Source organism: Lacerta agilis, chromosome 4, assembly GCF_009819535.1.
Source record: "Lacerta agilis isolate rLacAgi1 chromosome 4, rLacAgi1.pri, whole genome shotgun sequence".
NCBI classification, from domain to species: domain Eukaryota; kingdom Metazoa; phylum Chordata; class Lepidosauria; order Squamata; family Lacertidae; genus Lacerta; species Lacerta agilis.
This window is the reverse complement of record NC_046315.1, coordinates 76,363,200-76,388,825: the sequence shown is the minus strand read 5'-3', so window position 1 is coordinate 76,388,825 and position 25,626 is coordinate 76,363,200. Positions and strand designations below refer to the sequence as shown.

The window sequence follows — 25,626 nt, the reverse complement described above, 5'->3', positions numbered from 1 at the left end:
CTGCTGGTGGCAAGCTGCCCCTCTGGCTTGCAGAAGCCTGAGCTGTATGGTGGCTTACTTAGCTGCGGGGTTGGAGGCTTTCTGCCCCTCAGCTGAGCAGTGCAAGGGGGGAGGCTTGCTCAACTGAGGGGCATGGAAAGCTACCCACCCCTCAACTGATCAAGCCCCCATACTGCTCTTGCTCACGTGAAGCACAACGGCATGGGGTTGGGCAATGTATCTTGGCTGCTTCCTCCTCCCCTAAGGTGGAGGGGGAAGAAGCAGCAGAAATACATTTCAGACATCGTGATATCAGTAAATCATGGCATTTAGCTGCTGATACATCACAATGTTAATGACCAGGTATAGACCCTTTATCATACAGTCACAACAGGACAGTGTACACACAACTTAAATTTCAGAGGTGCAAATAGAAGCTGTGCTTGTTCTAGTAGCCATTCTGTATACCAGATGGCTCCTAAACATCTCAGCCATGGCCAAATCATGCAATTGATTCTCAGATGGAATGCCTGGTCTACAACACAAGCAATGTATTTCATTGCTCCCTCTTGGGGGTGTGGGAAATATAGCAAAACCTCCCTGTGATCAATACAGAGACCAAATTGGATTTCTTTAAGGTCAGCAGCATGCAACAGCATACTGAATATTTCCAGCTGCTCAAGATTCTTCTTAAATACTTCTTAGGCCCATTTTACTATGCAAATTCAAGAAGAGGGAATTTCAAAACAGAATTTATTTTGCATTTTTATATTGATATTTATAAATTATGTATTTAAATATTACAAAATCTTCTGAAAGTATGGAGTGCATTTGTTCCAGAAAAAAAAAGGTTACCGCCATAGTGACCACATTTTAGTCTCACATAACTTAAAAAAATAATCAAATTACCCAGTTCAACACTTACTTGAAAGGCTGGAGAGAATTGGTCATTTCAATCAACACTAATGGAAACTGAAGAAATGGTGTATCAGTGGAATTAAGTGAAGAAAAGTGCCCATTTTGTCTATTTTAAATATTGTCCATTTATGTCTGAGCAATCAGATTTGCTCTACAAGTTTCCCGTAGTTTCTCTATTGTAGCCATCCTTAGACTTCCAGGCTCTGTAAATATTTTCTAGAATTAAGAATTTAGAAGTTGTTAGTGTAAGTCAGGACACTGTCATTCTTTTTACAAGTGGTTTCTTTTTATATCCTTGAGTATTCCCATCACTATAATGGATCTTTCCCTTGGACAACCTCAGTGAGGCTGGGGAGCCCAGGACCACCTCCATACACACTACTCAGGCTTGTGTCCCAGGGTGGTCACTTCAATGCTGCAAACTATGGGTCAGATTCAGACTTGCTCTTCTGTGAGAAGGGCTCCTGTATGCAGAAGGGAAGGAGATCCAGTGAAAATTCCCACCGGAGCAAAGATGTCATCTCTGGTGCTGCCTCCCATGCTGCTCCACAGGATCCCTTGAACATCTGACAGCAGCTTTACAGAAGATTAGAGAGAGCATCAGCAAAAAAATTGCGTCAAACTCCTCTCTCTAGTGGTGTGTCCTATAACGTTCAACCCACGTTATATCCAACCAACCCAAGTTCAAGAGCACCATGAAAAAGCACATTGAAGCAATACAGTCATACCTTGGAAGTCTGTCTGACTTCCAAAACGTTCGAAAACCAAAGCGCATCTTCTGATTGGCCGCAGGAAGCTCCTGCAGCCAATCGGAAGCACTGTTGGATGTTCGGCTTCCGAAAGAACGTTCAAAAACTGGAACAGTCACTTCTGGATTTCGATTGTTTGAGAGCCAAAACGTTTGAGAACCAGGCTGTTCGACTTCGAAGGTACGACTGTATGCAGAAAAGCAACAGCAAATAAACTGAAGGCTGCCCAATGGTCACAGCATTTCTAGCCAGTTTATAATTCTCTACAACATGGGGTGCCTACCTGCATGAAAGTGTGACACTCTGTTACAAATGGTCCTTTGGTGATCTCTTTAAATCTATCACAGATGTCTGGGAAGTTGGTGGCTTCCAAAATGAAAGCTTGGTGGTGCTTAATTAGTGTTAAGGCCACACGAAATATTATTTTTGATCCCTCGTAGAACAAGCAGTCCCAAATTCGAAGTACAGTCTGTAGGGGAGAGGATTTTGTTGAAAGGCATCACTAAAGCACACACACACACACACACACACACACAAAACAAAAAACCCACACAGCTAAAAATACCATCAAGTTCTCACTTGCCTCTACTGGAAGGATGTCAATGAACAAACATATAAACCAACGCGATACCAGCAAAGTCCACATGATGCCATGTTTCTCCATTAATTCTGCAACGGCAGGAACTTTCATTTTCACAAGCTCTCCAAGAACTTCTTGATCTGTTTTCAGACCCATCATTTCCGGACTATAATAATCTTTAGAGGGGGGGAAACAAAAGCTAATCACCAAAATGATCAATTGCTATCACTCAAAAGAAAAACAGTATATAGGGAAGGGAAAGAGCTCATTTTTCAAAAGGTAAAACTGCAGCATGTCTTTCCTCTGAAAGAGTAAAGGGGTCAACCCCATCTATTGCGACAGCTGTTAAGAGGGCTCAGGTTGCGTTGTAACTAGGAGAGGCTGTCAAAATGCCCTGCGTTCCATGACTTGAGCACCGAGCAGACCCAACTCTAGATACACAAATGCACAGTTGATATAAACAGCTGTGTGTGACTATATGTGGTATGTTTTGGATTTATCCTCCAAAGCATCTCAAACCCTACCTATAACATGTGGGTCCACAAAACGTTTGTAGGCCACATGCAATTGTCAGTTATTTCAACACGAAAAGGTCTCAGTACGGCTCCATAAATTAGTGCCAGCCTTAGTATGATTTGTCACTACCGAGGACCGCATAGTGCAATTGCTCCTCTCACCTATTAAGTTCTGTAAGACTCTCAGAAAACTCAGGGGAAAGGAGGGTTCTTACTTTGTGCACAGTGATCAAGGGCAGCTGGTTGCAAGAATGGTTTTGTGAGCACTGGTAGTCATCAGAAACTACATTTGTGGGTCCCTGGGTCTCATTCTGGATGGGGTACTGCCTGATAAGCCCTAGAGAAACTGCTCCAAGCTAATTCCCAGTCCATCACAGGCACCTGAAAATATAAAGTTGCTAAATGTAATTCAAGACTGCAGAAACTGCTGTTGGCACCATAATAGGCTTAGGGGCAGGTGGCAAAAAAGTTGTCAGATACGCAATCAAGTAATCCCCCCCCCCTTTTTTTACATAAACTCAGTACAGCCATACCTCGGGTTGCGTGTTTTCAGGTTACGGGTGTGCTGGACCAGGAAGTACCAGAACGGGTTACTTCCGGGTTTCGGCGCTTGCGCATGTGCGGAAGCGTCGAATTGCGTAACATGCATGCGCACGCAGGCACGGTGCTGCGGGTTGCGAGCGCGCCTCCCACACACATTACGTTCGCAACCCGAGCATCCACTGTATTTAAAAGAAATACTGTACAGAAAACAAACAGATTTTCTTAAGGAAGCCTCCAGAGGGCGCTCTGTAACTTGGCATAAGTCACTGTGCATTATGTTCAACATTAATCACTTGATCTGTGGAAAAGGAACAGCAGTTGCTGCTTTCAGTCTTCAGAGCAGAAAACGAATGCTAAAGCTCCCACAAGGCTAGCAGGGCACCTTTCCAAGCTGCTAAAAAACTAGACTGAGGCTAGGCGCGCCATTGTTGAGTTACTGTGCTTAAATGGTCAGAAAATAATAGCGCCAACTGAGCACAGAGGTCAACTAGAAATTAAAATCCAGTGTTATATGGATTCTATCTGGCATCACAGAGTGTGCCTTATTGCACATGGAATATTAACTTCCAGGCACAAAATAGGAAGAGGCAGGGCACTTTCTGCTAAACAGGCAGTGTAGAAAAACATTTAAAACCAAACCACAACAATGCAAAACAGTAAACTTGAGATAATAGTACAGTAGTACCTTGGTTTACAAACAGTCTTGTTTACATACATTTTGGATTACAAACACATCAAACCCAGAAGTGCATGTCCCGGTTTGCAAACTTTTTTTTATTATTACAACCTTTTTTCTTTTTTTTTGGATTACAAACAAAAAATTTTGCAGGTCCCGTTGGCGAAAGTATGCCTTGGGTTACAACCTGTTTTGGTTTACAAATGGACCTCTGGAACGGATTATGGTTGTAAACCAAACCAAGGTACCACTGTACTGGAACTCGCAAGAGCCATTTAAATACTCCCGAGCAGAGGTGCCGATTTGAATAAAGTATTGGCGGCGGGGGGGGGGGCAGGTAGGCCTCACCTTGCAGAATTGATCACAAGACACAGTGCATGCACACCATTTGAATGGCAATGCCCCTCAACTCTGGGGACGCCTAACCTCCGATATATTTTATTGGGGGCAGTTGAAGGGCCCTTAGCCCCTAGGAGTTGGCTCCTATGGTACCAAGGAAAAGCCCAGAAATGAAGAATTGCTTTTACTGAGTGTTGGAAGATGATCAAGCAGGGCATCAGCAAAGATAAGGGGAGATATTTCCATAGCCAAGGCGCCACTATTAAGGGAGCCTTACACCCAGTAGCTACCTATTTAAAGAATCAAAACCTATGAGTCAAGCCTATGATCAATGTTAGAAACTGAGATATGAAAGCTAGGAGCTAAATGGCACCTTAAACCTTGGTTATGGGTGCAAGGCAACAACAGTATGTCTAGGTGCACTTTTTTATAACAAGAATACAAAGCTGAAAATGGATGAACTGCTGCTAAAACACTATGTTCAATTTTCACATGGTCTGGTCCTTCCCCTGCCCACCCCCCTAATATTATTAAGAGGGTCTCTTCCCCAGTCTTCAGAGAATAGCTGGAAGTGAGGAGGCAGAAAAAGGTCCTTCTTTCTTACACTCTGCAGTTTTAATCCAAAATCTTAAGATACAGTACTACTCCCAGAGCTCAGAAACTGCCTGTGCTAATGAAATTCCCTGTCGCAAAAATGTGCCTAGAATAATGGGAGTTTCGAACACTGCCTATGATGGAGATCTTTAACAGTTGAGGCAGGCTAAGAAATGGTATAGGTGGTCCACTAAAATACTATTATAGCACATCCAATTCTATGCAGTGGCTTAAGCTACAGAGACATTAATTTGTGCTAAGCAATAAGCCATCCCATGTGCATGGACTAGGTCAAAACTCAAAAGGAATGAGTGTCATGGCATATGCTGTCACCTACTGCAGCTCAGCGATCAGGGGAGGAGAGAGACTGATTCACGGCGGAGATAAAAACTTAAAATTAACTGTGTCCCGTTTTTAACAATTCTAATCATCCTAGGTTAACTTGATTTATCCAGTTCATCAGTTGACTATGAACATGTCTAACGGAGATTTATCCAATGTCCTGTATTACCTGCATCTCTCCCTTCTATCTCATTACTTTGCTTGCCATTTCCGCAATTTCAAATATCACCTAATATAATCAAATATGATCAATTAGAATCTGAAGCATCCACACTGGCCCTGTGACATTCAAGCTTCTTTGCTTGTGAACAGATTTAGAATGTCCAATTCTTGGAGCAACCAGCCTTTTAAGTCATGAAATAGCTGAAAGACTTGAGGCAGCAGGTTTTGTCATAGACCAAGTGAGTTGCATTCGACACTACAAAAAACAACAACACAAAATACACAGCTGCAATAGAGACAATGGAAAGCTAGCTCACTTAAGTACCAAACCTGCATTTTACTGAAGTGGTTTTAGTATTTGTGTTATCAGCTTGAAAGGCTGTTTGGGAAATTGTTGCACAGTGATGTTGACGTATTACTTAACCAATTGTATTAACAGTAGTAACTTGCAATTACCGGATGAAAACCAATGTTTTCACCTGGAAGAGTTCAATAGCTTTTGAGCCCCTCTCTCATGCAATTTATGATATAGTTCAAAGATATCCTTGTGAGACAGAGGCATAATAAATTAAAATGTGAGTGCTGTCCATTGTAGGTTTGCACTGGCATTACAAAATAGTTGAAGCTCAATATGTGTTTGCTTCCTTAAAAAAAAATGGGTAAAAGTGCTCTAAGAGAGTATGTTCCCTATCCAAGTTGGAGAGAGAGAGAGAGAGAGAGAGAGAGAGAGAGAGAGAGAGAGAGAGAGCGCTGCTTTTCCCAATGTGCTGGACAGAGGTATGCTTTATACTGCTTCCTCTTAACTCACAATAAATACCTCTGATTCAGACAGCAGCAGAAAATTGTGCATCTGCTGCAGTACTGACAGAGGAAAAACTCCTAAGACATGGTACCTGAGATCCCTATAGGGTTATGATGATGCTCAGGTTTGTGCATGCATTCCCCTCATCACTGGGACTCAGTATTTTCACACACACACAGTGGCTTTTAGGGCTCACAATTCAAAAGAATTATGCTTGGTAGATTTGCTTGAGTCTTGATATTACAATCTTTAATAAAGCATCAATGCAATTGCAGCTGCTTTCTAGTCCTAAGGGAGAGCCAGTGTGGTGTAGTTGTTATGAGCGGTGGACTCGTAATCTGGTGAACCAGGTTCGCGTCCCCGCTCCTCCACATGCAGCTGCTGGGTGGCCTTGGGCTAGTCACACTTCTCTGAAGTCTCTCAGCCTCACTCACAGAGTGCTTGTTGTGGGGGATGGAGGGAAAAGAGATTGTTAGCTGCTTTGAGAATCTTTAGGGTAATTATATCAAATCCAAATTCTTCTTCCAAACTCTTCTATGGACCAGTAATGAGATTTGCAGGGAATAAGGAATAAAGATTATAAAGGCTATGTGGACTTGTTCTCTGCCACAAATGGATTAAAAAGAATATCCAGAAATAGAGCATGGTGCAGTTCCCTGACTTTTTCTACTTTTAAATCTCCATCAACAATGCACAGAAGCTGAAGAGCCATCTTTTGAAACACTGCATATGCATGCCCATTTAGACTTCAACACAAGGTTGCTGTACCCACATTTGCAAGAATGATTTAGAAAAACTTTGGATGTTTAAATGGGAAAAGATAGCCTGAATACTTAACAAAAAAAGTCAAAAGATATAGACTGGCAAGTTGCAGTCTATATCTGGAAGATTCTAGCCCTCCAACAACATCCCCCAAACACACCTCTTCATTTTCTCCTACATCAGTGTGTAGTTTTCTTGCTGTGATTTTAATTGATGTTAGCCGCCCTGAGCCCGGTTTTCTGGCTGGGAAGGGTGGGGTATAAATAAAATTATTATTATTATTATTATTATTATTATTATTATTATTAGTGATTATTCACTCTTGTGCAGAAGAGATTAAGTGCAGCACTTGAGGACGTAAGGGGGGGAGCTATTCCCCAATACTTGACAGCCCAGCCAACTTATGAAAGATTTATTCAAACATTTTTTAAAGGAGAAAGAAGCAAGGCTATGCTTGCATCCAAACTTTTAGGAGCTTTTGTTTAAAGGCATCTTCTCGCAACTCTTAAAACACCAAAAGCACTTAAATTGTCCTGTCCACTACTCAGGAACTGATCAAATTTCAAGGATGGTGCAAATAGATCTGCACCATGATTGAAAAATAAAAATAAAATAAAAAGGAAAGAATAAAAAAGATGCTTAAAACAGGAAGGCACATTCAGATCCAGCAATTTTCAACTCTCTGCTAGGTTGTAGTTAAGACGTTTTCACCATTAATTGCTTCTTGCTGGGTAGAGCAGAAAGGGGGAAGAGAGACCGCTATCTGGTTTCTTGAAAATTCCCATTATCTTTGGGATAATGGTTAAAAGACTATTTTCAAAAAAAAAGAAAAACAAGGGATGTAGCAAAAATAATTCAACAGCAAACAAGACTTTCAAGATGTCACAGGTTTTGTAGCCCAGGCCCTCCTTCTAAAGACATGCTCTAAAAAAAAATACCTAGCAGTTCCAGTTCCAGTCACTAGAAGATGAACCACTAAAGATTCCATTTCCTTTTTAAGAAGCATGCTTTAGAAGTTCCTACTGTACTACGCCTTAACTATTTTAATTAACATGCAATTGAACAGAGGCCTGCAGAAGTGCTCTGGTTCATAGAATCATAGAGTTGGAAGAGACCACAAGGGCCATCCAGTCCAACCCCCTGCCAAGCAGGAAACACCATCAAAGCATTCCTGACAGATGGATGTCAAGCCTCTGCTTAAAGACCTCCAAAGAAGGAGACTCCACCACACTCCTTGGTAGCAAATTCCACTGCTGAACAGCTCTCACTGTCAGGAAGTTCTTCCTAATGTTTAGGTGGAATCTTCTTTCTTGTAGTTTGAATCCATTGCTCCGTGTCCGCTTCTCTGGAGCAGCAGAAAACAACCTTTCACCCTCCTCTATATGACATCCTTTTATATATTTGAACATGGCTATCATATCACCCCTTAACCTTCTCTTCTCCAGGCTAAACATACCCAGCTCCCTAAGCCGTTCCTCATAAGGCATCGTTTCCAGGCCTTTGACCATTTTGGTTGCCCTCCTCTGGACACCTTCCAGCTTGTCAGTATCCTTCTTGAACTGTGGTGCCCAGAACTGGACACAGTATTCCAGGTGAGGTCTGACCACAGCAGAATACAGTGGTACTATTACTTCCCTTGATCTAGATGCTATACTCCTATTGATGCAGCCCAGAATTGCATTGGCTTTTTTAGCTGCTGCATCACACTGTTGACTCATGTCAAGTTTGTGGTCTACCAAGACTCCTAGATCCTTTTCACATGTACTGCTCTCAAGCCAGGTGTCACCCATCCTGTATTTGTGCCTTTCATTTTTTTTTTGCCCAAGTGTAGTACTTTACATTTCAATTTCGCAGATTATTTTTATGTATGTTTTTCCTCTCCTTCCTGCCTGCTTGCCTGCCTTTTGTAAAGGATGAGAAGTATAGCAAAGCACCAACTATGTCTCTATCCATACTGCAGCACTTTATATTGCAGGTGGGAGCTCACATGATGGAATGATGTACCATGAAGAAGACATTCCCCATACATACATAGATAGCCAGCATGTCAGAAAAGGCTAGGTGAGAAACATCTTCCTGATTCTCTGTGGTACATGCTTTTTGGTATAGAGCAGTGGTTCCCAATTAGGGGCCTGAGGACACCGACAACTATTTTGGGGGGCATTTTTGCATGGAAATATCACAAATTTTATGGTCTGTTTTAGCTCTGTGCAACTTTTCAATCTCTCTCTCTCTCTCTCTCTCTCTGTGTGTGTGTGTGTGTGTGTGTGTGTATAGTATAGGATTATGTTGTGACAGGACGTACGTAGGGCCTCTTATGGAAGGAAATAACCCAAATGCCAAAAAAATACTATGCTATGTGCTTGCATATCGAAGAATATATCGACATGTATTTTGCTACATATACAAAAGGATGAATGAATACAGGAATGTGATTGCTATTCCTACGGAGAACTGCTTTCAATGTAGGAATTGGGTAATTCTCTGGAGCTACAATATTATATGATTAGACTACCCATTTGACAGTCACTCTTACTTAGCACACTTAGTTCAAACACAGGAAATGATCTGTGACACAAAGACAGAAACGGTGGAGTCTGACCTACCAGGCAATATTCGTCCAATGAGAGCATCTAATAACCAAAAGGATTCCTCTTCATTCCTTGTGATAAGAATCAAGTAGCCTGCTATGAAATTCATGCCCTAAAACAAAAAGGAACAATTTGTCTAACTAGCTTGATATATTGTTGACAAAAGTAATCTTAAAAGGAGCCAAGATATTAAATGCAAGGGACAGAGGGGAGGACTTAACGGTAATACGTGCTTATCAACAGTCAATTTTAAAAGTGTTGCAAGCAATTTCTGGCTGCAAGGAAAACACTTCAATTTCTGAGGCTACATTAAAAGGAAAATAATGTTTGGGCCACTTTGACTTTAAAATCCCACAGACTAAGTCTCCATTTATAGTTGTGCGAAGTCTAGAATTCCACTGCCTTGAATAATGAAGGATGAAAACTGTTTGAATGGCCACAAATGAATGCATAAAACAAAAGAAGTTTCCAGGGACGTGAATAAGCCCCGTTTTCATTTATTGTTGTTTATTAATTTATATACCGCTTACATGACAAAATGGCTTCCAGTTATGTTTTGCATTGAGTGCTCACCCCAAGGACACTCCTCTGCTTTCAGCCAATGATAATACTCAAACCTTTCCCAGAATAATTAGATGTTGTTATTTATATATATATATATAAATACCAGTTAGGAATTCTACAGCTGACTCTAGAATTACAGCCTGTTCACAGCTTGGCTATTTGAAGTATAATACACATAAGCAATACAGGAAATACAACTGGATTGTTTGGTTTCTGCATCATAAGATGTAATGTTGTTGTTTTTTTGTTTCCTTACATTTATGCCCTACCTTTCTTTCATCACAGAACCAAATGCAGGATGCATGTGGTTCCCAGGCAGTCAGCCATGGACCAGAACCAGCTGAGTGCATCATCACAAGCACTGTAGTTTTGTTTTTGGTTTTTTACACATATATTTTGGATTAAGTAGCGAAATGGCAGTTAACTCAATGATTTATGATGTGGCTAATTGGCACAGAGAAGAAAGAGCAGACAAAAGACAGTCTCTGTGCAAGAAATGCATTTTCAATGCTGTCTGTGTGGTGGGGAAGAGTAGGACTGCGTCAAGTATAAGACTTACTTCTGAGTAGACATAGATAGGGTTGTGCTGTTATTTCTATTTCTGCAACATACACACACCCCGCCATGAATTTGTTTTGCAGCCATCCTAGTCACACTCACAGCAATTGCTGGTCCGCAAGTCTGAAGTGTACAAGTTGTAAGATCGTTTTAAAACATTAATGGATGCTAGTATCAGTTGCATCTCCTGTTTCATCTCTCTCTTTTGAAACCTCTCTGAACCTTTCACCAATCACTCTTCTTTACCATCTTCTTCCATGGAAAAAGAACGAAGCTCTCTCATTTTTATTTCATAAACAATGCATCTGGTCTCAAGCAGGAAGATTGGGGGGGGGGGGTTGAGGGACTCCTGGATAAATAAAGAGTTCTCCCACAACTAGTAGATCAGTTAATCCAAAATAGGTCCAACTGTTTTGCTTTCTAAATCCAAGAATTCATAACCATCTGTTTGTGCCTAATGGGCATGGCTCAAAAATGTTTGTTTCCAATTCCTCCCAAAATGTAAAAAAGCTAACAGATGTTGTAAAAAACAACAACAACAAAACCCTCTATTCTACTTTATTGGGGTATCTGCCCTCCAATTGTGAGGGTACGTTTTCAGTCCTCGGACTGCCAGCTTGCTCAACAATAGCAACCATGGTGACAGAGGGTTATTTGGCACTGCAACAAAAGAGTGCCCCTCAACAGACATTCATGGAGCAAACTAAATTGTACATGCCAGCATAAAAGCTCATGCACTGAAGCACAGTACTGCGGCATACAATAGCAAGGCAACACTAACTTCACAGTTCACAGTGATGTTTCTCAGGGAGTTAACTGTCAGGCACATTAACATTACAAGCGTTAGGAAGGTCCTGTTGAAACACAAACTCGGGTGCCCCAGGATCGCAAGCATTGTCCCACACTTGGTGGGTGTTTGAAAGGACTCAAAGAAATCTGCACACACACACACACACACACACACACACCGGCGCGCTTTTACCTTGCTGAAAAGGCTTTGCCTTCTTTAAAGAAACGTCTAATTTTTGCTTTAAAAAGGTCTCCCAACCGATGTTGGTGTTTGCAATGTATTTTAGAGAACAGTGGTAGCTTACTTTATACCTGTGGCAGTTTGATATGCAATGATGGTATAAGTTTATTATCTATTGTTCACATGTGAGGTGGTGTGAGGTTCTCTGAGCACCAGTCTCAAGAAGCTATTCTGGATTAGGGCTGGAAAGTTCCAAATGAAGAAGCAAACTGAAAGTTTTGGCAAATTTAAGATATCGATTAAGGACTAAAATAGAAGGATTGGAAGGTTAAGTGCATGAAATCTACATTTCTAAAATCTTGCATTGCCATCAAGGCCACCCAAATTGTAAATGCTTCGCTTTAAAAGAAGCTCACAATTGCATTCCTAATGTTACATACCTGACAGTATCCCACAGACTGATTATGGTGCCCATATGCCACTAATACGTTGTAGAGTGTCTTCTGTAAGCAGGGATCAGCAGTTTTGCGGAACCTTACATTATCCGGAAATGTCCTATTCATGTCTAAAATGTAAAAAAAAAGAGGAAATGGCAAAAATTTAAAATGTATGTATAAAGCAGTATGATCCATGGACCAAAGTCTTGGGATCTGAAGTTGCCTTCTTACCCATGAACTCAATAGTTGACAACATGTTATCTATCTGGGTTTCCCTGCCATAGGAATGATCAACAATACGGTTCAGCTGTCCTATTGAAAGGATCAAAACAGCCTTATGGATGCATGACTTGTGTGGAGGGGATGCCCAAATACAGATCTGAACAAGCAGAACAGGGCCATGAATTTAGCCTCATCCTCAATATTAGGTTGTTTTTGAACATCTGCACATTGAACATGGTTTTGTGTACAGGAAGAAGATCAGCATCACAGGATTTAAGAAACCTTTTATTCTTCAGCAATGCAGGCAAAATGCTGCATGTCCATAAATGGAGAAGGCTGACTCTAAACAACTCTGAAGTAGACTGTAATTCACAACAGCTCATGCCATAATAAATTTGTTGTGTCTTTAAAGGTGCCACAGCTGTGTGTCTATTTCGTCTGCCAACTGTCCATGGATTTAACATTATCCCATCTCCCTCAGGACTGCAAAGAAGTCTTTTATTGTTTCTTTGCATTCCAGGGATTATCCTTTACAAGATTCCAACAGTCTCTTAAAACGACCTTGAATAATCACCTAGAGACATTAACTTTGTGGGGGTATCGCTGCAGTCATCTTAATGTTTGTACTGTATTGCTTTTAAAGGGTTGCTGTACACTGCCCTGATATTCTGAGAGGCTTGTTATACTTGCAGAAACTGGCATTTTATTCTAGAATCAACAGAGAAAGTGTGTGTGTGTGTGTGTGTGTGTGTGTGTGTGTGTGTGTGTATCCAAACATAATCTAGATCAAATGCATTTATTTTTTGCCCCTGAAAAGCATTGTTTGTGAAATTGGTTTCACTCCAAAAATAAAAGTTCATTGCAGATCAGTTCTCTGTAACCCCCCCAGTGTGAAAACCGATGTGAGCAGTTCCAGCAATGGGAACAGGGAGGTACCCACACCAGCCCAATGATGTTGTGGGTGAGCATCGCCACTTCCTTCTCCATTCACCTGTGGCATGTGCAGGGAGAGAAAGGCATGACTGATAAAGGGGAGAGTTTTAAGATGTATAGCCAGTAACCCTTTGTGAACAGCAGGATCTAGAAACAATCTAGGAGAACAACCATGAATAATTCTGGACCGAGAAAAACTACATTTCTGTGCTAAGAATGGGTCAGTGTATACACAACCTCACTTGAGACCTATGGAGGTCCTGCTGGTACAAACAATCCATTTGAGCAGGAAAAGAGATATATATGAAGTAAAGAATAAGCATAGGAATTGCCAAGAGAATGTCCTGCACTGAACACAAACACCATTGCTTCTGCGAAGGGTCAGGTTTTCATGTGTCTCCAAAACCCAGCACAAGTCCACAAAGGCACCAGGCAAAAACATTTCTCTGTAAGCCAGGCCTTTTACTGATTAACATTCTATGGCGTTTTAAATGTGTTTGTGGGAAGGATGATACTAGTTTGTTTTTTGTTTTATTATGTATGTTGTGCCCTGATTTTGTATACATGTGGAACTCGAAAAATTAGAATATCGTGGAAAGGTTCGTTTCTTTCAGTAATTCAACTTAAAAGGTGAAACTAATATATGAGATAGATTTTATTTGTTATAATTGTGATGATTATGGCGTACAGCTGGTGAGAACCCCAAATTAATCTCAACTTTGGGGTTTTCATCAGCTGGACGCCATAATCATCACAATTTTAACAAATAAATGCTTAACATATCTCGCTTTGCATGTCATGAGTCTATCTCACATATTAAACTCCAGTAGCTAATGAAGACAATTGATTACATAAATGAACTTTTCCACAATATTCTAACTTTTCGAGTTTCACCTGTATGTTGTGAACCTTCAGATGAAAGACAATATACAAAAAAACAAACAAACCAATTCCCACACTTGTCTCTCTATCCACAGAATTCTTGGCTACTTGGTAAACAACAGACTAGAACAACCACATATATGTTTAGATGCTAACCTGTCTTAATTGTGTCCACGAGTTTGTCATTTTTGTCTCCCTCAAGTAATTTCTGGTAGTATCCAGGGTTTTGTTCCATGTGGGACTGAGCACCACTCACCACCATCCAAACCAGTGCACGGTGCTCATTTGGAATGCCTTTCCTGATATAGCGTTTTACTGCAAAAGAAAAAGCACACCAGTTGATATTTCAAGCATTATTTTTTGGATACTTAAAATACAAAATAAAAAACCCTCCAAAGGAAGTAAAAGGACATTAAGGTAACTAGTGTGGCTGGGACAACCCAGTCACTGATGGGCGGGGTACAAATAAAATTATTATTATTATTAACCAGCAACTGCTAATAATTCCACAAACAAGAGCTCAAAAGCGCAGAACCAACAGTTGTGTGACCTCAGTAAGAAAGGTAGGAAACTTCAGTGACAAGAGGGAAACACAAAAAGCAGGTAAATGCCTTTTTTTAGATGATCACAAAAATCCTGAGAGGTAGCTTGTGTGTATCATTGAGGAGGGCAAAAAGGAGGCGATTTGTTTATTTATTCCCATTTTTTCTACCTTCCTTTATTTATACTCACCATGGAAGGAGCACTTGTTTCATTAGTATAACCAAACACTCCTGGGTTTTTCAGGTTAATTGTTTTTTCAGTTGATTAGTATACCTTCTGTTTTAATACCTTTTAGCTTTCCAAAAACGTTTTACAGATTCTAAATGATTGCACCCGCACACTACTTGTGCTGGTCTATGACCGTAATAAAGATCTGATTGACTGATTAAGTTGATTAGGAATATGAAAATCTCCCTACAATTCTAAAATAAATTAAAAACCTGGCTCAAAAAATGCTGCCAATATTCCAATAGCCAAACGATTCCCATCTGGGGTGGAGAATCTATTCTTGCATTTTTTTGTGTATGGATATTACAGTATGTGGGTACTTATAGCTAAGCAAAGCACAATATTTCAATATTGTTTCCATAATGTCTCTTGCATTTGCCGCTGACCCTTTCCCATCATAGCTATTGATTTTAAAAGTAAAGCCAGCTAAAAACACAGCTCAATCAGATGCTGCAATCGGATATAGCCTCATGACTTTGGTGGACAGTGGAAGGGGAATGCAACCCTGAGGCTTAACATACATTATTCTTAATAATGTTGTTGCTGTTGTTCACAGCAAAGCCATGAGCCCAGGGCCGGCCATACCATGATGTAGAGTGAGGTAGCTACCTCAGGCAGCAAATTCAGAGAGCTGGACATTGGCTAGAAAGGTGTGCCACGTGGTCTGCCCTACAGCCTCTAAGCTAGCTTCCTGCCCTAGCATGGCTGGCACACCAGTGACACAACCCGCCTCAGGTGGCATGCTCCTCCCACCCCACCAGGGCATGGGTCCAGAACTCTGGTGATGGGGAAGCATCCATGGCATGCCTCAGGTGCCAAAAGGCCTCGGGCCAGCCCTGCAGAGGCCTATAATGAGGAGGAGGCCATGCATTCCTTTCTCAGATACTGTCCTTCATCTGAACATCACAAGGCTGAGAGAGAGAGAATGTCTATAAACCACAGCAACTCCCCCTTCTCTGCCCTGACGCTGCACTGAGTATCCAGGAGGGCACAGCTGTGTGAGACCAACTCCCCTCTACTCACCTACCCAGGTCTCAGTGATATGGACCAGACCAGCCTCCTCATCTATAATCAGAGCACGGAAGAGGGATGAGGGAGGGTCTTACTCAGAGCCAACCTGGCATTCAGCAACAGAAGCCATAGACCTAAGGGCTGGCTGAAGGGACAACAGCAATTCCCCAGGTTAGATGAGGGGCTGGCACACAGCACAGTCACCAACAGCCTGTGCCGTGTGCCTCTTACCTGACCTGCCCCACTTCCCCCTACGCTGAACCACTGTGATTGGAGGCCCCCATGTTCTCTCCAGTTCCTCTCCTCCCAGACACATCTGCCTTCCCTCAATAAAAACAAACAACAAAAACAAACCCACACGAATCTAAAACAGTTAAAACAAATGTGTACGTGTCTTTTTAGTTTGGTGTTTGTACTGACTGGAAAAAGTGAATAATTTTTTTAAAAACAACAACAACAGTTAAAACAATTGTTAAAACAACTGTAGCAGTCTCTGCTTTTGAAGCTGATGCCGCAGCTGGGAGATATACTATTGTATACTTCTACAATCTATCTTTTCAGGGTGTTTTTAAAAAAAATGAAAAATGTGTGTATACGTAGGGGAGAACAGAAGAACCCAAAACACCTCTCAAACTGTTCTATTTTGGGTTTGAGCCAACTTCTACCTACACCCATTAAGGATTACAAAATTAAAACATTATCAAGAATCTTTTAAGGGGAGGACATTTTACTTTCAGTTTAAACGGAAGCCAAGCTTCACAAATTTAGCACAGTGCTGGGACAATCCCAGCTGAAGGAACCTAGGGTGCCTAGAATATTGTGCTCGAATTTAGAAAAGCTGTGTAGAGCCAGCACCTAGGTCCTAGAGAGACACAGAAAATATTTTGCCAGCTCTGATTAGCTTAATCACTTTCCAGTTTGGCAATAAGCCAGTGGTTGGGCCTAATTATGATAAACAGCCACTAATAATCAGTGGCATCTTTCTCGCCCAACTGGTTATTGCAGTTTCGTATGTACAGGAAAACTGTATAATTGCAAGTTACTTGTTACCATTCCAGCAGTAAGCTGCAATTGTTGTGCAAACACCGAGTCACGAACTCGCCCAGTTCTCTTCACAGAGGAATAAGTTATGCATACCTGACTGTGAAATCCCCCTTTTCCTATTCAGCCCATGATGGCTTTGAATATGCAAACGCGAAAATATTTTAATTAGCTTCAGTGTCATGATTCATCATCAAACTTTGTCCTACTCACTAAACTCACTAAATGAGTTTGATCTCATTAGTTTGGATTCCACCTTCCATGACCTGTTCCAAGGAATGGGGCCCTTTCGTATCCTCTTCCTGCTGAACGCCCTATGTATTTCCTGGAAATCTGCCCCCAAGCGTTGGGGGAACGTTCTAGAACAGTATGAGATGCAGCACAGGGGGAATCTACAACAACAACAACCAACCAACAACAACCAGAGACTGAGAAGTGCCTTGTTGTTCATCTCGGAGGAACTTTGGAATCGATATTCGGATTGATTAATTAATTAAACTTTATTTTATTGCTTCAGCTTCAGTAATGCACATTTAAAGGACATTATATATTTCCTTTCAGCATTTACATTTGCTTTTATAATGACACATTTGAAAATCTACATTTCCAAACATGCCATATTTGAAACGGTGAGGGAATAGACACATTGGGGAAGAAAAAGAGAAGAGTTTCTATTCACGGCAACTCACTGTACTACATTTGCAACAAGTAGCTGCTGCTACCAAACATCCGTAGTAGCCGACAGATTATTTCTTACAAGGACAGGATTTACGTAGAAATGAAAGCAATTAATCAGCGATCAACTGTCAAAAACAGGGGTTACCCTCCTTGCAGTTTCCCCATAAACTCTATTCATTTGGGCTGTAATTTGTATGCCTACTTACCTGGGAGTAAGCCCTACTGGACTCACTAGAACAGGCTTCCTCAACCTCAGCCCTCCAGAGGTTTTGAGACTACAATTCCCATCATCCCTGGCCACTGGTTCTGCTAGCTAGGGGTCATGGGAGCTGTGGGCCAAAAACATCTGGAGGGCCAAGGTTGAGGAAGCCTACACTAGAATATACTTCAGAGTAAACTTGTATAGGATCACACCGTTTGTCCAGAAAGAATCAAACTAAGGTCTGAAGTGGGGTAGGTGTAAGACATTGGCACTAAAATAAATGTGAAAACAATGTCCACCTCCCTCTATTGAAAAAGTCCTATTGAAAAGGTTCAAGGAAGATTTCATACAGGAGAAGGAAACAATGAACAACTTCAAACTGGAATATTACCTTTTAAGCTTTTCGGTACACCGCGGTTACCCTTTAAAAGCTTGGACCATTTAATTGCTCTCCTAGTGAGTACCACTAGGTATCTAGAAAAAAAATCTTCATATGATGTATAGTCAAAGTTTGCTGGCCTTTCAAACCCATATGGATCCACTCTGCAACAGAAGGGAAATCATTGTACAGACATATTAGTTTTATGTAGTTATATAAACTTCACATACCTAAATTAAAACTTTTTTTTTTTTTTTACAGAAATGCAGCTTAGAGGGAGGAAAAACTGGACTTTGGAATGTCAGAATGAAAAAATGTTTATTGACTGGAAATGCCAGAATGGGCTCAAGAAACCTTCCGGAAGTTTAGATGATGAGTCTGCTTTTGTAGACACCCAGCTAACACCCATTAGCTTTGGTGGTGGTTGATGCTAATTAGGACTGATAGGGAAGAAGACAAAGAAGCCAACAGTAGGTGGAGCCAGAACATATGACAGGAAGAGCAAATTTAGTTTTGCTCCCATCATCCTCCCTACTGAGTCTACAATGGCAACACTAAGGAGGAAGATTACAGTTGGTTCTACCCTGAGGGATAACCAGCTTCCTATAACCAACATTATTATTTGTTGTAGTTGTTGTTCAGTCGTTCAGTCATGTCCGACTCTTCGTGACCCCATGGACCAGAGCACGCCAGGCATGCCTATCTTTCACTGCCTCCCGCAGTTTGGCCAGACTCATGCTAGTCGCTTCGAGAACACTGTTCTCATCCTCTGTCGTCCCCTTCTCCTTGTGCCCTCCATCTTTCCCAACATCAGGGTCTTTTCTAGAGAGTCTTCTCTTCTCATGAGGTGGCCAAAGTACTGGAGCCTCAACTTCAGGATCTGTCCTTCCAGTGAGCACACAGGGCTGATTTCTTCAAGGATGGATAAGTTTGATCTTTTTTGCAGTCCATGGGACTCTCAAGAGTCTCCTCCAGCACCACAGTTAACCAACATGCTTAAGTCTAATTAATGCATGAAGGGGTTAATGCCATAGAGTAAGTGGTCCTGCCAGGCTTAGCTAGGTTACTCCCACTCCCCTTGGGAGGAAGATAATTGGGCCTATGGTTGTACCAAAGTAAACCTCAGGGGCTCAACATGTGAGGTCTGAGCTGCTTGCTCCAAGATCAGACCACATGGCTCTAGTAAGCTTCTTTTGAGTTCCTATACAGAGGCGTAGCAAGGGGGGGCATAGGGGGCGGCTTGCCCCATGTTCTATAATGGAGGGGGTGACAAATTATCAAGGAACAATTACTGCCCTACTAGGGTGGTTTATAAAAAACTTTTTTGAAAAAAAAAGCCTGCACCAAAGGTCTTATCTGACTATACAGGGATTATATAGCTATATATGAAATTTCATGCATATCGGTTAATATCTTGACCCTCCTCCACCAAAATAGCTATTTACTTGGCTGTTTTCTTATGTCGTGAAAGCTGAAATTTCAGTTCAGTGGAGCACTTACTGTTCCCAACACTAACCCTGTGTAAAGCCATCTCATTAAACTTTAATTTGATTTTGAGATGTTTTTAGGAGGTAATTTAATTATTGTTTGATTTTATACCAATGTTATGTATCTGATGTTAGCCACCCTGAGCCCGACTTCAGCCAGGATATAAATAAAAATTTATTATTATTATTACTTGTTATCATTCCTTTGTAAGAAAATGTGAAATAACGTAAAACCATTTTTGCAGGGGGGAATCAATGGGGGGGTGACAAGAAATTTTCTGCACCAGGTACTACCTGACCTTCCTATGCCTCGGCGGGGGGGGGGGGGGGGGTGCGACAAAAAATTTTTTGCCCCCGGGTACCAATTTACCTGGCTACACCCCTGTTCCTATACCAATGATTTAGGGACTTTCACCACTGAAACAAAGCCAAGTTTTACTGCCTATGCTTTCTAAATGCTGTGTGGAAAAGCACATGAATGTACCAGTAACCTCTGGAGAGTTTAACTTACCAAATTTGTGGACTTTTTCTATGCTAAGGGAAGAGGGGGACTTTGGAAGGAACTTAGAAGGACATATTTTAATGATCTATTTCACACTTTACTTTGCTGCATATTTTGTTATTTTTATGTCTGCTGGGGTTCTCTCACCAAAGAGTACTTGCCCCAAATCTGGATCTTGGCATCCAGGGAATTCTTTTACATACTTATTTTTTCCTTCTAAATAACACTTTCAACCTATCTTATAGGGATGTTGTAAAGATTACACTGTATATAAAGCACATTATAACCTGTTAATTATTTTTATCTAACCAGGACATTAATGGACCATTTATACAGAGTAATATCATTGCGTGTTTTGTAATTCTAATCCTGAGAGTTTTACCTCAGTTTTACAGTCATGGTTTACTCAGGCAAGTGATAGCACACTCTTGCAGAGAGTAGACAAGGCCTTTTTCAGGTCACTTGTGTGTTTTGCATTAAATTCTGAACCTCATCAAGCTCTGTATAATGGGACCAATATTGATTTACATGATTGCTTATCTAAATGCATGCATAAGGCAGGTCAATCAATCCATTTTCAGCTCCCTTTAGCCTCTGGCTATTAGCTGCTTGAAAACATAGACAGACGAGAGAATAAAGTATCACCGCTTAAGACATTTCCAATAAATAATATCAGTTTCACCATGTACTTCTAAAGGGAAATGTTCAGCTACAGGGACATGTGCTTAAGTGCCATTGGTTTCGACTGAACTTAAGCATGCATAACTGTGCAGATTTAATCACTGCAAAAGTTCAAGAAAGGCTCAGCGCTTCAGCACAAACAAGTTGTATATTTAGCATTCAAACGCAAAAGGCACAACTTTCTCAAGCCTCCCAGAAAAGCATACATGGGAACTTGGATAATAACGTAATTCTTAAAAAGTACTCTTCCAAAAGAGAGGGCCACAATACCTCCCAATTGCTCAAGCACAATTTATACATACAGCAAGCCTTTCCTGGACTGCACTACTAATACAATATGTTTCTATGCTGCACCATTAAAAAAAAAAGTATCGCACTGTTTCCTTGTAACTTAAGACTTCATGTTTCCACATTCCACTAGGTCTTTTCAGCCCTGTTGGGAGGATGGCATTCAAACAAGCGGTTCCAACTAGAATCTGAAGTGGTAAAGCTCAGGAGAAAAGCTTTTATTACTGTCAGTGGCAGCTCTTGGGGTGTCAAATTAAAAAAATTCAGCACTTCTCATGCTTGATTCTAAATCGCAGCTATGGCATCCCCAAGGCTCCATGCCTTAACTGGTTGCGCTCTCCTAAATCTGCCTCTGCTACTGTATTGTCTAAATGGCTGTGCCGTATAATATGCACCAGGACAAAGAATACTGCAGTGGCAGTGTTACTCTGAATCCCAGTTGCTAGGATTCACAAGTGGGGAGAGTGTTTTGTTGCACTCAAGTCCTACTTGTGGGCTTCCTATAAGCCTCTGGTTGGCCACTGTTGAGAACAGGATGTGGAACAATTATGGATCTTTCATCTGATCCAGCAGGGCGGCTCTTCTTAAGTTACATCCTTGCATAGCCATTAGCCACTGTCTGGTGATAAACAGGGAAATGCTGGTCAGCCCATCCTCGATGTCTCATCTGTCTCTCTGTAAAAATTCCACTGAGCCTTTTATTTCAGCTACAAGGAAATTTATAAACATAACCTCCATCTAGGTAGTATTCAGCCTTTCCATATTCTCCAGTGATTACCAACCTCTGTGCTCTCTTATTTATAATACTTCTGCATTTATAGAGTACTACAGAACACAAATTGTTTTGATATTTCTTATAATAACAACAAGGGCTTCTCAATTAAAGTATTTTAGACTGCCTTTCTGGACAGAGTCTATTATAGTTTTAAGTTCTATGTGGTAATAACAATGGGGATGATGGGGGGTGTTGGGGAGGGATTTCAAAAAATAATAATTAAATCTCGTTTTATGAAGTTAAGATGCCACTAAATGTAAAGAACTGAAATAAATTAATTTTCAAGTGGATTGGTTTAAAAGCAGAAAGAAAAGTTCATTCTTTCCATGCAACCTTCCAAAGGGAGTAGGTGTTTACTGTGGCAACAAGTAAATAATCCTGGCAGTGAAAGGTTAGCTTTATTTACAAGAAAACCTGAAACAGAGTGACAAATCAAGATCTTTGGTAACAGGGTTTTGAAAGTTTAATTATGGGGGGGACAGACAATGTAGTTAGCTTGATTAACTTATGCACTGAATAAAACAGCCATACCAACCTTGCCTACTGAAACCTGAAGGGCAGAAATAACTGCCCCACTGTGTACTCAGTAACCAAAGGGGAATTCATGCGATACAAACTTTAGCTGAAAACCACAAGCACGAAGGGAAAGGGCACTCCCAACATCGATTTACCCCAAACATAAATAAGTTTTCTGGGTTGCCTTACTCAAGCAAATCCTGCTGCTGTTGCTTTTTTTTTTTTTAACTTCCTGTTGTATCACATACACCTGAGGGGCCACTTAACACCAACCCAGGAAGATATATATATATATTTACGTTTGGGGCATGATATATATGTGCCTTTAATATTCTATATGGTAATATTTAATATTTAATAATAATATTTAATATTACTATATAGAATATTAAAGGCGCACATACAAAAAGCAGCAGGGCCAAGTCAAGAGTGCTCTCCATTATTCTGCAAGGGCGCAACCTACCTGTGGACGTTGCTCTCGCGGTTCTCGTGCTTCGCCCGCCGCTCTTCCTCCCCGTCCATGGGAAGGGAGTACTCCGGGTTCCTCCAGCACAGAATGGTCGAACCCACGCCCGGCCCGGCGCGGCCTCGCAGCTGCCTCCTCCTCCTCCTCCTCCCCTTAGCTGCAGACGAGTCAAAGTCCCACCACTCTTATCAAGGGAGAGCGCGCCTCCTCCCTCTTCTTACGCTCCGAAGTTGTCTGCAAAAAAAGTGCCTTGGGCGAGGTGGGAGGGAAGGGAGCGGGCGGTTTCCAGAGCAGGGCAGCCTGCAGTAGAAAATGTGTTCACATTGGATGGGGGGGGGGAGGAAAAAAAGAGGAGCGGGAAGTGTCTCCAAAGTTCCACAGCGTTGCCCTTCAAGGACAGGGAACAGAGCGGCGCGCGGAGCTTATCCCTTTCTGTCCGCGCCCAACGCTTTTTCAGACTAGTCTTTTTTTCTCCCCCCCGCGCCTGTGAGGGAAGAGTTTAGCTTATTTGTAGCTCCCACCGCCAGCCGAGTTGGGAACTGCTCCTCCTTAAGGGCAGCGCCGGGGCAAACGGCTCCTGAGGTAGAGCGACTTAGGAGCGCAGCTGAGAAGCCTCCTTTCTCCTGGGTGGCTGAGCGCGCGACTGGCTCCTCCTCAACCTGCTGCTTCGCTCCTTCTTCGCCTCGAGTTGCGCGCGCACTTCCCCAGAAAAACCTTGGGGAGGAGAGGGGAGGAAAAGGAATCCTCTCCCCACGTTCCTCTTGCTGCTCGTGTTGCCGGCAGAGGAGGCGGCGAGCCAAGCGGGGAGGGAAGCCTCGCCAGGGCAGTGAGGGCAGCGTTTCAGTTTGCAGCAAGGCGGAGGGCCGGGACTCGTTTTCCGTTTTGGAGCAGGTGCAGTGGGAATAAAGGAAGCAGCAGCGTGCCTTCCTCTCGTGGGTCGGCGCAGCAGGTCCACGCATGTGCCGCTGGGAAGTCCAGAGCAAAGGGTGTGACCTCCAGCCCCAGATGGCACTCAGCCCCCTAATTCCCATACACGCCCTACTGTAACACAGCTTATAACCAAGTCTCAGCGTATGCAAACAACTACACTTTTGCTTTCCGGTTTACCCCTGCCTCACTTCCCCCAGCTGTTTGTTTTAGACTGTAAGCTCCTAAGGGCAAGGACCTGTGCTCTTAAAGCAACACACACCCTAGGGACACTGAATAAACAACAAACACGTTGACATCTACGCCCATGGAAGTAAGCCCCATTGAAATGAACTGGGGGGAGGCATTTACTTCTGTGTAGGAAGTTGAGGCTCCAGTACTTTGGCCACCTCATGAGAAGAGAAGACTCCCTGGAAAAGACCCTGATGCTGGTAAAGATGGAGGGCACAAGGAGAAGGGGACGACAGAGGATGAGATGGTTGGACAGTGTTCTCACAGCTACCAACATGAGTTTGGCCAAACTGCGGGAGGCAGTGGAGGATAGGTGTGCCTGGCGTGCTCTGGTCCATGGGGTCACGAAGAGTCGGACACGACTGAACGACTGAACAACAACAACAAGGAACTGGACGGAAACCTGTGTTGGTCTGTTCCTACATGCCACATTCCTTGTTGGGGACTCTGTTGGTGGGATTTTATTCTATTTAGTTAGTTATTAGATTTGTATACCTCCCTATACCCATAGATCTCAGGGCAGTTCACAACATAAATCATCATACACTTGTTGGCTATGGTGGCATGGCATGTGAGGGTTTAGAGGTAATTTGGTACAAGTGCCGTTAAGAAAGATGGCAAAATAGTTCAGTGCACCTGGCTGTTAACCAGAAAGTTGGTGGTTCGAGCCCACCCAGGACAGGATTCCTGCATTGCAAGGGGTTGGTCCCTTCCAACTCCACACTTCTGTGGAAGATCAGCACTCTATGAAAGAAGCTTACATCAGTGGCTACTCACCTGAGAGGTGTAACTTCAGAAAAGGATATATCAAGAATAGTGTATCTGCTTCCTTGAACAGAATGAGCTGCAAAGGTGCAGATATCTGTGAGTACCCCCTTCTGATGTTGCTCATCTGAATAGGCTGCTTGTGCTCGTTCACGACTGGACTTAACTGTCAGGGGTCCTTTACCTTTTTAAAAAAAATGCAGTTGCCACCTAACAGCTAGTCAGATAGGGATTCAGTTGTTTTGGGGACCAGTTAGTAGAAAGGCCAATCCCTGGTGGGATTTGAACACAGGACTTTGCCTCTCCGAAGCCAACATTCCACAGAGTCGCAAGTGTATCAGATAAGGAGAAGAAGCTGAAGGAAGTGGTTGCTTGGAATCGTTGCTGTGCCTGTGGTTTGAACCCGAGATGCTGCCTGTGGAGTAGAAGATACAGATCCGATCCCACTAAAGAAAATGATTCAACAGAAAACCCATTTTCCACTTCCTCCTCCTTTTTCGTGAGACATTTACCCAGTAGTTAATGGCCGATGCTGAACTGTACTTTTGGGTTTTTTTGTATCAAAGTTTCATGCTTCTGGCAGAGTGTCAGCTCCAGGGTTCTCGCCCACATCACATGGGATTAGGTTGATCAGGGAGTGTCTCAAGATCAGTAAGAGCTAAGATCATTTTTTAAAGTAGCTTAAGAATTTCCTCGGCTCTGAAATAGATGACCTCCAAATAACAGCATTTCGCTAACACTAAAAGCAGAGCTGCTTAAGCTTCTGGGGCAAGTTAAGGACCCTGAGC

At 42.2% G+C, this 25,626-nt stretch overlaps 1 protein-coding gene across 1 annotated transcript; it reads right to left on the bottom strand.

Annotated features, from left to right (window-relative positions):
- Positions 1-771: 771 nt before the first annotated feature.
- Positions 772-23,408, bottom strand: GRTP1 (growth hormone regulated TBC protein 1). The gene is made up of 8 exons (XM_033147724.1): positions 22,913-23,408; positions 18,213-18,364; positions 14,275-14,433; positions 12,085-12,209; positions 9,568-9,664; positions 2,230-2,402; positions 1,930-2,115; positions 772-1,113 (listed from the first exon to the last, which is right to left on the bottom strand). Exons 1-8 carry the CDS (start codon positions 22,969-22,971, stop codon positions 1,024-1,026), a joined length of 1,041 nt encoding a protein of 346 aa, XP_033003615.1. The 5' UTR covers positions 22,972-23,408; the 3' UTR covers positions 772-1,023.
- Positions 23,409-25,626: the final 2,218 nt, after the last annotated feature.